General features: G+C 33.6%; 1 protein-coding gene across 1 annotated transcript; it reads left to right on the top strand.

Moving 5' to 3' along the window:
- Positions 1 to 4,518: 4,518 nt before the first annotated feature.
- LOC123655809 lies at positions 4,519 to 6,851 on the top strand. Its single transcript, XM_045591562.1, has 3 exons — positions 4,519 to 4,628; positions 5,151 to 5,757; positions 5,988 to 6,851. The coding sequence occupies exons 1-3, from the start codon at positions 4,519 to 4,521 to the stop codon at positions 6,849 to 6,851; spliced, it is 1,581 nt and encodes a 526-aa protein (XP_045447518.1).
- Positions 6,852 to 17,852: the final 11,001 nt, after the last annotated feature.

The raw sequence follows: 17,852 nt of genomic DNA, 5'->3' as shown, positions 1-17,852 counted from the left end.
GATGATCATCTAACCTAAGTCTTAGAAAAAATAATAATAATAACACGTGTCACACTGTTACAATTAATAAAATTCTCTCCAAAAAAAGTAAAGTTGTTATGTCTTGTTTTCCAAATATAATGATTTTTGAGGAAATACGTTGTATGTTATTTTTAATGAACGCTTCCTTTTTCCTTCTATTTTATACAAGCTCTGACCCAGGTGCCGCCTGTGTATGAATTTACATTTGTATATATTTAGTACAAGAGGCAGTAACTGTTATTATGCTTCAGCCAGTAATATCCTACTGCTTGGCATAGGCCTCTTTCCCCATGTAGGAAAAGGATCAGAGCTTAATCCACCATGCAGCTCCAATGCGGGTTGGCGGATATATTCCCTGCCATGAGTAACGATCGCTATCAGGTGTACATGATGAAAACCGGGAACGACAGCTTAACGTGCTCTTTGAGGCACCGTGGGGAGACCCACAAGGACTAACAACTAGACCGAAAATAATTATTTATTTAAACACTAATATCCAATTCAAGCGGGAATCGAACTCGCGACCGTCGGTGTTTATTCGCCGCCGACATGGCACACGCACATTACACGCGGTCAAATAAATAAATAAACGATTCACACTCAACGGCCTTCAGTAGGATTTTCTCCTGGGACCCCCCCCGGGTTGGAAAGATATATATAGATATAATGGTAAGAACTAACAGTTTTCATTATTAAAGATTATTTCCTGCAGCCTTCAATATACGCCGTGATAAGGGTCTTGAGTTTGATCCTCTTCCGTAATAAATAATTGAATAGGATACGTAATGTATTGTTTATTGTCATTTATCCATATCACAGAACTTTATATTAGCAAAAGATGAAGTAATTTACTGTTGAATGGGAAGCTTTTAAATAACAATGAAGACTGAAATTGAATTAAATGAAAATACTACACACATAAAGAACATTAAAAAAAATTGAAATTTTTAATAAATAACAATAAACTAGCATTACCTGTGCGAATAATTCGCACTAAATGAGTAAAAATTTTACCGACAGTCAATCACGTTGGCGTTATTTCAAAATTATAAAAAAAATATATAATATAAGCAATAATAATTTTTTTTAGTTAAAAAAGCAATTGTCTATAAAATGATATATAATTCATGTGGAGTAGTTGTGAGGTTTTTTTCTAAAAAGAGAGGCAAACATCCTTAACCTTAGCGTATTAATATATGTGATTATGATAGGAAAATCAATACACAATTTAGAAACATTTTGCAGAGGCGACGAAGCATACAACATTTCACAGAATTAATAATAACCTACTTTAGAAGTTGTCTTGGAACTTCTCTTGACATAATAAAAACGTCCTAAAATAGCTACAGCGCTTACTGTAGCGCTGAGTATAATGAAGCTGATGAAGTATAGTTTAGGTAAAAATATACTATCCTCTACTAAGGTACACAAGCTTTACATATTATTTGTAGCGTTAGCTTAGAACAAATTTATCAAATCACTAAAAACCCAAGCTCATTACTTTTCACTTCCAGAGAACTTTTTTCCTGTTTAGCATATACGTTAGCAGTTATAGAAGATGAATTTTATAGTATACCTTACTCACTCTATAGCTCCATACATAATTTTTATGAAAAATCAGCGAACAATTAGGTGATAGATTTATTGTTACATAATCACCAACGGCAAAAACACTTGGGGAAAAAAATATTATCTTTAGACCATTTATGTGTATTGTCTGTACTGTTTGTTATATTACTATTTGTACTATCGTTATCTTTTGTTAAAAAAAAATAGTCGAATTGAGGAACTCCTCCTTTTTTGAATGTCGGTTAAAACTATGTTTTATGATTTGACGTAAGTTAGTTGACAATTTATACGCCTTTGCAACTTGGTACCTCTGCCAAAGCCACTATGAGTCAAACTTCATAGTTGGTAATTGCTTCTACCTGTGTTGAAAGCATACGCTGGATACATAATATTTTCAACTTTAATATAATATTTATATTCTCAAAATAGAAAACTTTTATTAAGACGCTAAACGAAGTAAGATTACTTCTAACTCCTCTATAGAACTCATTTAAAATTTTCGTTTTCCATTTTAGTAACAAATGGTTTAGCAATAATTGCTAAAGCTGCCGTGAAATTTTGGAATTTTTAGAAACTTGTCCAAAACAAACACCAAAAGTTATATCAAAACTAAATTTTAATATAGAAACACAACTAAATCTCCAACAATTCAAGTTTATTTCTCAATTATCTATGAACATTTAATAGTCACCTTTAATTGTGAAACTGAAATTATTCATGATGTAGAACTCAATTAAAATAACAAACTCGTATAATCTGACCGTGAAGTGGTCTCTCGGTATGTATTATTCAATTTTCCAATCTACTGATCAAAATTGGTAACAATAAAATTAAAAGTTTTGTTATATTTACATAATAATTATATTTCGTTATTTCATTCGAAGATATACTTATAACTATGTAGTACCTTTATCCTACAAGGCAGCTCGCACTATTTAAAAGACAAATCAATTGACGTTTCATTCAATTGTCAAAACTGTCATCGGATCCACTCGGCCAACACTGTCACATTAACTCATTCTTTTCTCGTGCGAGGCAGCGTTCGCACACGCACCTGCTTCCTAGTTTTCTTTTAATTCATCTACCCACATTTTCTAAATTAAAAAATGCCGAAAGATTATCAAAAAAAATTTAATCGTTATAAACGAAAATTAAAACGATTAGAAGAAAAACAAAATAAGAAGCGTCGTAGAATATTAGAATCGTCGGATTCTGAAAACAATTCAGGTATGTAAAAATGTTATTATGCAAGTGTTATAAGTGATTTATTCGCATAAATACCGACTCCTTAGTGAGAAAATTTTAAGCAAAGCCTAGAGGTTAACTGCGGGTTATCACGAAGGCATATAGCAACTAATTAGGATATTAGTTGTTCAATTTTGCTTTTAATGACTGGAGGTTGACTGCGGGTCAACACAAGGGTCAGATGATGCCTAGAGGTTAACCGTGGGTTAACACGTGGCTTATACAGTTAGCGACATATGACGCTGTTAACTTAATCCCACAAAAAAGGGGGTTAAGTTTAAATATATGTTGTTCATGTGGTGACGGATATTTTATTAAGAATACATATGTCATCACCCTATTTTCTCCCATGTGTGCTGTAATAGCCAGCTAAGGGATAAGCCCAATAGTGGGAAGTTTATAGACTGAGAAGGACTATATATATATTTATATATATTTGCTAATTCCAGAACCAGAAAGACTGCCTATCGAACCGGAAGTTCTCGATGAAGAAACACTTCAGAATTCTGAAAATGGTGTGTTGCCAACAGGCGACACTCAAGCGGCAGAACACGAGGAGTTAGACCCTGAGATCATACAAGCCTTAGGGGAAACCACAGAGGAGGCACCAAAATTCGGAGAAAAAATATACGACAACTTGGCGCGCCTGTGGACTCCGATACTACGGACAGGACTTTCCAAGGAAAGTAAAGATACTCTTTTAAAGAAATATCTGATTCCCGAAAATTGTCCACTATTACAACCACCTACTCTCAATCCAGAGATCTCAGCTGCCATCTCAGAACCATCTTGAGCTAGAGATAAGCGTGTTGAATCAATTCAACAACAGTTAGGTCTTGGTGTCACAGCCATTAACAGGGCCCTTGTCCTGCTACTTAACGGTGATAACAATAAATTGGAGGCAATTAAGGTTCTTAGTGATAGTTGCCGCATTTTATGCGACCTCCATCACGTAGAGACTGTAGCTAGAAAAAAATTTATAACTACTGGCCTTGATAAATCGTTTAAGACAATGGTACAAGGGGTAAGCAGAGATGAAATGCTATTCGGTAGTAAGCTTTTAGAACAAATCAAAGCTTCCAAAGTCATAGAAAAGCAAGGTCTACAAATTAAAAGGACTGTCCCTACCCCTAAACCTCTTTCATCGTTTGTACCTCAGCCATCTACGAGTCGCACTAGACCCCAGGGAAACTGGTCGGGCCCTCCTTGCTACCCATCAAACAGGGGGGGACGAGCGGGGGGGGCAAGGAAACCCAACACTGCGGGAGGCAGCTACCGCAGAGGTCCCCCGATGAACCAGTCGAAGTTAACGAAGACAACCCCACGTCCAACTTAACAACATTGCAGGTACATGCGGGTAGATTAAAATATTTCTATAATAATTGGAAAAATATTACCACGAATCCATTAGTTCTTAAATGGGTTCGCGAGGGGTACTCTATACAATTTAATAACACTGTAAAACAAGGGAAAATTCCCCAAAATATATTAAGTACTAACGAAAAAACTTACATGTCCCTTGCAATCAAAAAACTATTAGACTTAGGTGCTATCTCGTTGTCTAAACAAAACGACGATATTTTTATTTCTAGCTCTTTCCTAGCCCCAAAACCCAATGGCGATAAAAGATTTATCCTCAATTTAAAACCACTCAATAAATTTATTATTAATAATCATTTTAAAATGGAAGACCATAGGACAGTGACTAAACTTCTATCAGTAAATGCTTTTATGGCTACTATTGATCTTAAGGAAGCATACTTTTTAGTCCCCATCGCCAAAAGTTGCCGCAAGTACTTATGTTTTGCTTTTGATGGTAAAATCTATCATTTTAATGTCTTACCATATGGTCTATCTGTTGCTCCACGTATTTTTACAAAAATAATGAAAGAAGTTATGAATCATCTGAGGTCCAAGGGTTATAGATCTGTTATATACCTTGATGACATTTTATGCATCGGTGATACGTTCAGTGAATGTGTCAGAAATGTCACAGAAACATTAAATTTATTAGAGCGCTTAGGTTTTGTCGTTAACTGGGAAAAAAGTATGTTATTGCCCCAACAAAACTACAGGTTCTTAGGATTCACGTTTAATACCGTTGAAATGTCACTAGGCTTGCCCGTAGACAAAAGAAATAAGATCTCTAAGTTGATAAATATTTATTTAACGTTACCAAAATGTACAATTCGAGAATTTTCACAACTAATTGGTGTACTTGTAGCAGCATGCCCAGCTATAAAATACGGTTGGCTATACACACGAAGTTTCGAAAGAGCAAAATTCTTAGCCTTATAACAGATTGATGATTACAGTACAAAAATTAAGCTTTCTAAGGATATTTTACCTGATCTACGATGGTGGAATAATAACATAACTTCGTCTAATAACTCTCTAAGACCACAAGATCAATTTATGTTAGAAATATTCTCAGATGCGTCGAAGACGGGTTGGGGAGCTTTCTGTAATGGAAATCGGGTAAATGGGGGATGGAAAGACAGTGAACTTTCCTTACATATTAATTACCTAGAGCTATTAGCTGTATTCATGGGACTTAAGTGCTTTGCTAAGAATCTTTCAAACGGCTCTATTCTGTTACGTGTAGACAACACAACAGCAATATGCTACATTAATCGAATGGGTGGAATTCAATTCCCACACTTGAATGATCTAGCTAGGTCTATTTGGCAGTGGTGTGAGAAGCGCGATATCTGGTTATTTGCTTCATATATAAATTCTCAAGATAACATCAAAGCTGACCAAGAATCTAGAAAACTTAATATTGATATAGAGTGGGAACTTTCAACATGGGCATTTAATAATATAAAGGAAACGCTAGGCACACCAGATATTGACTTGTTTGCCTCTCGCGTCAATGCTAAATGTCAACGGTATATATCGTGGAAAAAAGACCCAGACGCAGTAACTGTAGACGCATTTACAATTAATTGGTCTAAATATTTCTTCTACGCTTTCCCTCCGTTTGCTTTGATACTAAAGTGCTTAAACAAAATAATCAACGATAAAGCCTCAGGCATACTAGTCTTCCCTCATTGGCCTGGACAACCGTGGTTTCCACTACTTAAAACAATGATGACTTCAGAAATCATATTTTTTGAACCTAATCCACATCTTCTCAAATCCCGTTTCAGATCTCTTCACCCGTTGCACCAGACCCTTACCCTGGCAGCTGTGAAGCTCTCCGGTACGCCTTTAAGCACCGCAACGTTCCAAGCGTAGCTCTCGATCTGATGATTTCCTCAATATCAGCAAACACTTTAAGACAGTATAACGTTTCTCTTAAACTTTGGTGGCAGTTCTGTCTGGAACAAAGTCTTAATGTACTAAATACTTCAATAGAATCAGTAATAACATTTCTTACGAATCAATTTTATAATGGTAGTTCATACGGCACTATCAATACCCATCGTTCTGCACTATCGTTATTCTTAGGTAACCATGTAGGCTCCGATGAGAGGATTAAAAGGCTGTTAAAAGGCATTTTTAAGCAAAAACCCTGTCGCCCTAAGTATATTACTACTTGGAATCCCCAAGTGGTACTAGATTACATTTCTCAGTGGGTTCCTAATAAAACCCTGAGCTTAGAACGATTAACTAAAAAGGTGACTGTTCTCTTAGCATTATGCACTGCTCATAGGGTACAAACCTTGTCTCTGATAAAGATTGAAAATATCATAAAATCTTCCGACGGAATTAAAATATTAATAACCGATCTGATAAAGACGTCTTCAGCTGGTAAAGAACAGCCCCATTTGTACTTACCCTTATTTAAAGAAAACCCTAATATATGTCCTGCTATGGCTTTAGAAGATTATATGTATATCACGAAAGATTTAAGACCACCCAATACAAAAACTCTTCTTATTACATATAAAAAGCCTTATAGAAAAGCATCCTCTCAGACTATTAGCAGATGGATTAAGCAGACATTGGCAGAGGGCGGGGTCGACGTTGGCGTGTTTAGCGCGCACAGCACGCGACACGCGTCTTTATAACCGCCAAATTTCAGATACTGTATCTAGAACAGGCAGGCTATTTGCTGAATCAGTGTGTCAAATAGTTACAAATAATTAATATAATAAAAATTGTAAAATAATCAATATATTTGTTAAATTAATTGATTATCTGATAAAACTAATTGTAGATAATTATTATTTTTTTCTTTTTCATTTGTTTTGTATAAAATTAAATAAACATTAACGAAAACGTTTGATATGTTTTGTAATTTTAAACTAGCACACCTATCTCTAAACATCTACATAGTTATAAGTATATCTTCGAATGAAATAACGAAATATAATAGATGATCAACTGAACTTCGAGAAGCGAAGTTCGATCATTATTATATGAGTTATTTCATTCGAAGATATAAACACCCGGCCCACCCTACCCTATAACAAAAACAAGATTTATTTAATTTTATACTCTCTGAAAAGAATGAGTTAATGTGACAGTGTTGGCCGAGTGGATCCGATGACAGTTTTGACAATTGAATGAAACGTCAATTGATTTGTCTTTTAAATAGTGCGAGCTGCCTTGTAGGATAAAGGTACTACATAGTTATAAGTATATCTTCGAATGAAATAACTCGTATAATAATGATCGAACTTCGCTTCTCGAAGTTCAGTTGATCATCTATTATAAAACAAATTTCATGTTATTGTGGATATAAATAATCTTTTAAACAGCAATCCTAAATTATCTTTTGAGCTAAATTCCATCTTTATTTTCCTGAAACTAATTAAATACGTTCGAAGAAAACGTAACTAAAGTTTTTCAGTACATTTCATTATTGCGTTTCGATTCTTTAGGCTACAGATAAGCTGGAAATATCCTGTGACTAGACGCAATGAAGCGAGATCAGTCTCTTCATCCGTGTCTAATTGCATATTCACTATTCATTAGTTCCTAGTTATTGTTAGTTCAAGCATTGCGGCGCGCGTGAGTTTTCCCATTCTAACGCGCTAAATAGTTATAACAATAAACGGTTCACCTTAATTTAAAGGTGACGATAGTTATTAATAACGCAAATGAAATTATGGGATTGATTAAAATTTCTTTGTGGTGATAGATTCCTTTATTATGTACTGTTGATTACCCGGCTGATGAACATTTGTGGTTAGTACAGCAAATCTTTGAGATAAGAGAAAAAGGCATAAAAAATTGAATACAAAGATTAAAATTATTACTGCAGTGAATATTGCTTCATTAAGTAAAGTTTAAAAATTGAAATTATTTAATTAAAAATTAATATCACGATACACGACTGAATATACGTTGCAGTTTAGTTTAGAAGAAAATTAAAAAAAAACAATTCTACGAACTTCACATTATTTAATACATTCCTAGATATCACAAGTCAATTCAGATTGACATTTATGTAGAATACCATTCTATCATCAAATTTCTTCCTGTAAGTTATATGGTAAGTGATATGGCTTATTACCCGACTGCCAAGAAAGGGTTATGTTTTTCGCGCGTATCTTGTATGTATGTATATTTGTATGTAATATTCTTTACTACCTCATATTTCTAGAACTACTGAACGGATTTACATAATTGAGGTATCGTTAGGTTTGTCTTAGCTGCCCAAGTGTTCTTAGATAGGTGACATTAAAAAAAAATCAAACATGGCGGCTGCGCGAAGCCATTGTAGTTAATGAAAAAAAATTTTTTTCCTCGAATACTACAATATGGGTATCAAATTGAATGGCACAATACAAGGATTTTAAAAAGGTATATCATGATTGTTATTACCGTAATACTAATAAAGAAATGCAATATTAAAGTTTAAAATCGCTCTTTCCCACGCCTATGCCATGCCAAACTCGCCTCCTAGGTGACGATCAACTTCGGGGTGTAGACTTTCTAATAAAATACAATGGTTAAAAGAAACATACAATTAAAATTACAAATAAAAATTAATAAATGTCACACCAATTTACAATTACATTAATAAAATCAATAACAAATACATAATACCAAATACAAACAAATAATTTTAATAATAATTTCATTATATTAAAACTAATAGTTGTTGACTTAAGCAGTCACCTATTTGCTAAAGGTGAGGCTTACGTTGCTTTGAGCAGAGTGAGATCTTTTTCCGGGCTTGCTATCAGTTCTCTTGACCCTAAAAAATTATTTAATCAACCACATGATGTAAACTGTTTTAATGAATTGAACCGATTACGTAATTTGTCTGACTTAAAAGACATAAATAAAATAATAATTAAAAAAAAAAAAAAAACCCGCCTGCGTGAAGAACAACTAATAGAAAATCAACTGAAAAAGCTAGAACAAGATAAAAATTCAATATGCACACAAAGTCAGCGAAATAAATAGAAACAATATCAAACATTTTGTGCTGTACATTTAAAATATATTAAATACGGTAGTCCATCGAAACTTTATGCAACGTCGTAGATAATATGCAGTCGGAGGCATGAAATTGAAGGATAAGTCAAATCATTCTCTCTTTGTGCATGTCTCCGACTGCATGTTATGTACGACGTCGCATAAAGTTTCGAAGGATATATGCATATATATATATATGTATATATATATATATATATATATATATATATATATATATATATATATATATAACTCCGTCGGGGATAACTCCGTCGTTTATGAACCGATTTTGATAATTCCTTTCTTATTGGAAAGGAGATATTCCTAGTTTGATACCCTGATAAGGAAACCAGGATCTGATGATGGGATCCTAGAGAAATCGAGGAAAATTCTCGAAAATCCGCATAACTTTTTACTGGGTACCGATTTTGATGATTTTTAATTTAATCGAAAGCCGATGTTTATCATGTGGGCAAATTTAAATTTCATCGAGATCTGATTACAACTTTTGGAGTAATCTTTGATAATGCGTATTTACTTGACTATTTTTTCGTCTACCTACGTTGTATTACTTGTCGATATAATTGAAGTCGGTTTTTATTCGTTTGCCTGCAAACACAATTATTTGAACAATATTATTCCTCGAAAAATATATGAAAAAACGCTACTTCGGACTTGTCATGCGTCGACAAAGCTTTTAAGTGCTATTATTCTGAGGACGGTCGTACAAAAACACCCAATTATCTTACATTCTTATATCCCATCTCTTTCTTGGCTATTTGATAATTCTTTTATCTCATTAATACGTTTCGTTTCCTATACTGGTATTTCATTATTTGACGTCGTTTTCAGGCAACTCAAGATGTCAACTCGACACGTATGCTCGATTATATTATGTTACATTTTTTTTATTGTTATCCGTATTTATCTTCTCTGTTTGTGAAATAATCAAGAAGATAAATATGCCAACTAAATGTTGTTTTTTTTTTTGTGTGAATGAAATTATTAACTAAAGCTTTATTCAGTAGTTTTGCTTTTAACTGACTGGCTTTAAAATGACAGCTACAGCTCATGTCGATTCAAGAACATGGTCGCTGGAAGGTATAAAAATTGGAGCGTTGTTATTGGAAAACTCTATGTTATTACCGATGTCTTTCAGACATACTCGAGTAGGATGAAATAAAATGAAAGTCACAAAGAAATATGTCGAAAATTTCCAAAGTCATGCTTTCCTTTCAAATATTTTCTTCAAATAGTAATTTGTTTTCCTTTTTTTAAGCGATATAATTCACATTTGATTCTTAGTGTAAATATTTGCAATTTAGTGCAAATTAAGCCACAAAAATCAAACACGAAACCCAACAACAGATCGGTAGATTAAAATGTTCCAGTTACGTAATGCTTCCTAACTATTTGTCCCTTTAAGTACGGTTCTACGATTTAAAATCAGTCTCGCTATTCTCCTGAGTCCTTTTATTGACTGGGACTCTATTAGCTCCATTCATTCGTAACTTGCCGAAGGCTTTTACTCTTTTGTACTTCTTACAAAACCTAGCGTAGCGTAATAGCGTTAGCGTGTAATTTGAATGGGTACACTTAATTAACTATAGTAATAGTCAATTTTCGTTGGCCACCTGTGCACGTAGGATTTGGAATGATCCTGTTATTATGTACGATTATATTTTTGTGTTACCCACACATTAGGAATTCTAAACATTTTTGAATATCATATTAAAAATTGATCGTTCCAGCGGGGATCGAACCTGCGTCTCCAACTGACCGTGTCAGCGCTCTCGCCAATTAAGCTATGGAACGATGTACCCGCTAGATCGAAATTTTTGATATGATGATTTTATTTTCGATTTAAGCGAAACGGCGCCACGGTTCGCTTAAACCAAGACTAAACCAAGCTTTAAAAAAAGATCCTGTTATTAATATTTGTATACGTGAATCATAACTTATGATCGTTAGTCCAGGTTGTTATCACTATACGCAAGCTACATTGTATATTTTTTCTTAAGATGGTGCATACTTTAAACGTTTTGAACAGATTAATATACAACAGAATACATAATTATGTACGAGTATATGGAAACACCATAATAATCTCTTCAAAACGCCTTACCGCAAATATGAAATTATTTCTTGACCATAGTGTACTCATTCAATTTATAAACACAATGTTTTATCAAATGCTTAGATACAAACTTCTTAAGTACATAATATTTTTAGATTCAAATGAATCTGAGGGGGGGGGGGGATGAGTAAGGGTGTATTTTTAGAAAATACTTAAGTACATTATTTTCGTAATGTCAGTTAATTAACTTTAAACCAAAAAATAATCAACACTACATCTTAACATTTTTATTCTTTTATAATAAATGAAAAGTCATATTAAAACCGAAAAATCACAAAAAAACCGAGAAAAAAATGATTTCTACGAAAAAATTACATCAGAAGACTTAAGTATTACCAATATAAGAGAAGAAGTAAGAATACCATTCACTTTTTTATTTATAAGTATATTGAGTATTTACATCTTAGAATTTTCTATTCAACATATTTCCAAATAAGTTAACGACGAAATCCAAAATAAACGATGAATTCCATTATCACCCTCGCAACCCATCACTCCATAAAGTATCAATAAACTTTCGTACAAATTTAATATCATAATTTCAATGTAATTTATTCCTGTTTTACCTTACAATCAGGTAAGTCAGTTGATTAATCATATATTCATCATATCCCAAAGTATTCAGACAGTTCTTCAGACTTCGACTTCACTTGCAAAGCTTTTTTCTGTTAAAAAAAAAATGGTTTAAATTTTCTGTTATTCAATTTTAAGGATTCGAATTACTTAAATGTCATATAAAAATCAATTTTTGAATCAAAACTGAATGCAACTGAATAGAAGTGAAGCATTCTCTATGTTTGGACGAGGATATTAGCTCAATCCGCTATGCTATTCCATTTTTTTTACTGTGGTATGCTGGTAAGGTATTTTTCAAACTATGATTACAAAACAATAATTATTATTTACGGTAATAACTGAGAGCGGCCTCAACCTCTACCCTATAAAAGTTATATTTTTCACGAGGCATTATATGTTTTCATGCTGTGTGGCTACGGCACTAAAGAATTTAGCCACCCCCTCTCTTCCCGTGGGTGTCGTAAGAGGCGACTAAGGGATAACTAGGTTCCACAACCATCTTGGAACTTAAGAAGCCGACCGATGGCGGGATAACCATCCAACTGCTGGCTTTGAAATACACAGGCCGAAGACGGGCAGCAGCGTCTTCGGTGCGACAAAGCCAGTACTGCGGTCACCAACCCGTCTGCCCAGCGTGGTGACTATGGGCAAAACACATGAGTTCACGTTATTTTTGGCGTAAACTTGTGGAGGCCTATGTCCAACAGTGGACTGTATAGGCTGTAATGTATATTATATGTTTTCAATAGACATTGCAAGTACTATTATCAAAATTGTTCAATTGCAAGTGCAGTCTATCGAACGCAACACTTTCAATTGATACTTTAAACTGTTTACACTCTAGAGGTAAAGAATATTTGTAATTTTAGAATTACCAGTACAGTTTAGCAAATATATATCTATAATCTATCTATAATATATATAAAAGCGAAAGGTCATTCATCACGAAGTCTCCGAAACTATAACACCTAGAAACTTGAAATTTGGCAGGTAGGTTCCTTATAGAGCGTAGACATCCGCTAAGAACGATTTTTACGAAACTCGATCCTTAAGGGGGTAAAACGGGGGTTGGAAGTTTGTATGAAAGTCCTATGTTTTTGAAGTAAGAGACTTGAAATATAAAATGTATGTTCTATAGATGGTGAGGAGGTGTCCAAATAATGAATCTTTAGAAATCAACTTCCTTTTGGGGTTTAAAGGGGGATGTCAGGTTGACTCACTCATCACGAAATCTCCGAAACTATAACAGCCAATAACTCGAAATTTGGCAGGTAGGCTCCTTATAAGACGTAGGCATCCGCTAAGAACGAATTTTACGAAACTCGACCCCTAAGGGGGTAAAATGGGGGTTGGAAATTTGTATGAAAGTTCTATGTTTTTGAAGTAAGAGACTTGAAATTTAAAATGTATGTTCTATAGATGGTGAGAAGGTGTCCAAATAATGTATCTTTAGAAATCAACTATATTTTGGGGTTAAAACGGGGGATGGTAGGTTGACTCACTCAACACGAAATCTCCGAAACTATAACAGCCAATAACTTGAAATTTGGCAGGTAGGTTCCTTATAAAGTGTCGACATTTATTAAGAAGGGATTTTATGAAACTCGACCTCTAAGGGGATAAAACGGGGGTTGGAAGTTTATATGAGTCCTATGTTTTTGAGTAAGAGACTTGAAATTTAAAATGTATGCTCTATAGATGGTGAGGAGGTGTCCAAATAATGTATCGTAATCTATATGTATAAAAGAGAAAGGTCACTAACTCACTCATGACGAGAACTCAAAAACCACTGGGACCATCCAGTGGTTTTTAATCCATCCAGGATGGATAAAGATGAAATTTAGTAGGTAGGTAGATTATAGTAAGTAGACGTCCGCTAAGAACGGATTTTGCGATATTCCACCGCTAAGAGGGTTTAATTGGGGATGATAGTTTGTACGAAACATAAACAGCAGGTATAAGTTCGCCTGATAGGTTATTTATACTGCAGCCTGAAAATAAAGCTAAAAATGTGATGTATAGAGAGGTTTTATAAAACTAACTATTAAATTATACTAAATTGTGCCTTTTAAAAAGTTACTCAGTGTGATAAGCATTTCAAGTGACTGAAATAAAAAAATAGTTTGCGTTAAACATCTTAATAGTAATGCATATCTTCATAACCACGCGAACGTAGTCGCGGCAACAGTTAATGTATTATAAAACGAAGTCCCCAAAAGCGTATGTGGTCGATTCCCTCAAAATCTACTAAACGGATTTTCATGCAGTTTCACCAATGGAGAGAATGCTTCAAGAGGAAGGTTTACGGAATGACTAAGCCGATTTTGATGAAAGTTGCACTAAAAGTTTGCTGGTAAACTTTGTGAAACACTGATTTCAACGCGGGCGAAGCCGCGGGCACAGCTAGTATATATATATATATATATATATACCTATTTGATATTGTATTATAATACTGAAATATCAACAGCTATTATTATTGTCTAAGAAAATATTTATCTTACCCCGCTGATAAAATTATTGACTTTATGGAGCTCGGAATTATTACAAAACATCTTTTAGAGGAAACTAAATAGTAAAATCAGTAAATTACATTTATAAGTGTAATTAAATTATTATGATACAGGGGTTACAAAATAACAAGGTATGATAAACGAGTCTTATCTTGTTGATAAACGTAAATATCACGAAATGGAGATTTAAAAAAAACATAAACTAATATTAGGCATGTTTTAAGTATTCAGAGTTCGTTAACCCTTAACAAGTAACTTCAAATGCTCAAATAAAAGGCAAAAATAAAATAAAAAACCTTTTGAGAAATATCTCATATAAAAAAAAATGCTAAAAGACTTGGAAAGATGAGAATAAAAATCGTAGTTGACAATCTATGTAACTGAATATTTATTATGTTTTGTCCTTTGTTTTTGTGTATTTGACCGAAAAAAAACAACAAGTTTGCTAAAATATTTTTATACCTAATCAAACTGACTGTTTTCTACGGTAGACGATAATGGTATAGCCTATAATATTCCATGTGCTGGGCATAGACCCCTTTCTCCGTGTAGAAATAGGATCGGAGCTTAAGTCATCACGCTGCTCCACTGCGTGTTGGTGGATATAAATAAATAAATATATTATAACATACACAAGTCGTCTGTCGTACAAAGTTAAGTACAAGTACAAGGTCGTCTGTTCCTATGATAAGCAACTTAATGATACATACATATATAAATATATATATTATACCCAGACTCAGGCGGGAATCGAACCCGCAACCTGCGGAACAGAAAGTAGGGTCACTACAATCTGCGCCAACGGGCTAGTCAATATATTCCTTACCATGAGAAACGATCTTTATCGAGCGTCTACGATAACAACCAGGACCGACAGCCTAACGTGCTCTCCGGAACACGTTGGGGAGACCTACAAAGACAGAATCAGACTCGGAACAAAATATTTGTATAACTACAAATAGAATCCAGAGCGAGAATTTAACCTGCAACCTGCCAGTGCTTAGGGCCCACATGGCACACAAGGCGGTGACAGGTAACAATTAATGTCTTATTAACATGTCTTTGGAAAAGAGCACACGCCCAAATAAATAAATATATACTTTTTAAAGATAAAAAGAGGTCAAAATAAAAATGTGTTTAGTGTGAAAGTGATTGACGTAAATGAGTCCAATGTTTCCTTAAAACTTTTCTTATTTATTTCTTTTAATTGATTTAAGTAAAATTTTATTTTCTCGCTGTTAAGTTAGCTTGACTTAAGAGAAAAATATCATATTCAAGGACCCAGATGATGTAACTTTTTTGTTAGCTAATTGACGAAGTTTTTGTATGTAAATAATTCAAGTGGCTGTATGTTTTATGAGTAGAAGTTTAAGCAACAATACTTCATAATGTCAAGTATTTGATGGTGCGAATAAATTTTATTTCATAATTTTAAAATTTATTTCGCGCAATACATTTTATTGAAATAAATGTCTAAATTCTTTTTTATTGTTTTATTTTATATATAACTGGGTTGACAAACAAGCGTACGGCTTACCTGGTAGTAAGCGATTACCTTGATTACCTTAGCTTATAGACAGACGTCTGCGACACCAGAAGCATCGCAAGCGCCTCACTAATAGGAACACAACAACACTCTTTCAAAACAGTATTATTCCACTGTGATCTTCTGTAAGATTGAGGTACTATCCCAATCTGGCTGCTCCATATTTTGAGCAGGAAATTCCCTGTTTTGATTTACCTCAGTTAATTTATCATAAGAACTTAATTTACTCAGTAAGTAATGTAATTAATATGTATTAGTGATCACTTTTAGTGATAAGACTACCTTTGTGTTCGTTGTTAGTTAAAATATTGTTATTTTATTTATTATAATTTAAATTTTCAATAAACGGTGAAATAAATAAATAAATATACAAATATAATATAAATAAATTTACGTACTTTATAAATAAAGAAACAAATAAATAAATAATAAAGTGTCTAAAAAGTACAGAAATAAATAATACAGTGTGCAATTCACACACGGCAGAAGTGAAACATTTGAAAAGTAGCCTACGATAGATTTTTTTGCGAAGAACACAAAATACTTTGTAATAATGTCATTCTCTTGCCGATTTAATCCTAAACACTTACATATGTTTTTTAACCGTGACGCATTTTTGTTTCATAGAGTTTCAACTCACAATGACTCAGAAGTTTTACTTCAGAAATATTTGCACTTTACTTATTTGACAGCACTTGGATCCAGCGCCTAATACGGCATAAATATCTTGAAGCTCAATTCGTGATACTATTGACTAGGATTTCTATTTAGAGCTAAGCGAACTCTTTCTCCACCTTAAAATCTCATGTTATTACTTTTTTCTGCATGCCTATTGATGCTATTTTGTTTCTACCAAATATGCTGACTAAAGTAAAAATATTCTGTATTTTGAAATACCATTTAAATACTACCATTTTTATTTGTGACCACCTGAGATTCGCGGTTTCATCCGCGTATTTTTCGATTAAAAATTAGCCTTTGTAAATGGAAATCAACAATTTCCTTACTATCTGTTATGACTGTTTGTTGCTACAATTACCGGTGTTTTTTCCATTACAAATAGTAACAATATATATTATTCAAGGAACATGCCATGAAATTTTATTCAGCAGTTTCCGTATCATGCGTCACAGATCGATAGTTAAGTAGATAGCGTGATATCTACTCTGAACTTGGCGTCTACACCAATAACAATGACTAAAGACATTAATGTATTTGAAGTAGCTTATTAAAAATATATTTAAAAGAAACAGCGTATCTTCTGGCACCAACATTCTACTGGATCTTAATAATGTTTACCGTCATTAAAAAAACACAAGGTTTAAGTATAAATTGACGCTTGATGTTAGTAGGTATAAGTAAAATCTGGTCAACTATTATATGCATATGATATCCTGCACACATCACACTGAGCTTAACTCTCGGCATCACAGTTGAATGTTGTTTCACACGATTTCACTGTTGTTTTCTTAGGAAGTAAACTTCAAACAACGGCTTGTTTAGATTGGTTCGGCAGCAAATTTCTCGTAGAAAGGAAATTATTGGATCTGTATTTGCTATGCTGTTCTTTGCCACAGTTTCTAATCTGAAACTTGTGAATATTTATGTCTCCGATGTTTCTAACATTTTAGGCTATCAACGTTATGTATTAATTGAATGTTATTTTATAAGACAAATCCACTTCAACACAGCGTTGCAAGCCCAAATTAAGTATCCATAGTGTGATGTCGGTTTACGGTTTTAATTTGTACTATTACAAATAGAGACACAATCCAAGTTATCCTACTAACTGGTACAAACTGGTCTATCGTTACGAAAAAGATAAAATTATATCTTTTAAATAACATTAACAGTAACATTTAAGATA

The sequence above is a fragment of the Melitaea cinxia genome, chromosome 8 (assembly GCF_905220565.1).
Source record: "Melitaea cinxia chromosome 8, ilMelCinx1.1, whole genome shotgun sequence".
In the NCBI taxonomy this organism is placed as follows: Eukaryota; Metazoa; Arthropoda; class Insecta; order Lepidoptera; family Nymphalidae; genus Melitaea; species Melitaea cinxia.
The sequence above is the reverse complement of the archived record's forward strand: the minus strand, read 5'-3'. Positions and strand labels throughout refer to the sequence as shown.

Excerpts from the sequence above, each read along its gene's own strand:
- LOC123655809 (XM_045591562.1), top strand. The coding sequence starts at position 4,519 with ATGGAAGACCATAGGACAGTGACTAAACTTCTATCAGTAAATGCTTTT. Across the intron at positions 4,629-5,150 it reads ATCGCCAAAAGTTGCCGCAA|TACAAAAATTAAGCTTTCTA; the intron begins GTACTTATGTTT and ends TGATGATTACAG. Across the intron at positions 5,758-5,987 it reads GGAAAAAAGACCCAGACGCA|ATCTCTTCACCCGTTGCACC; the intron begins GTAACTGTAGAC and ends ATCCCGTTTCAG.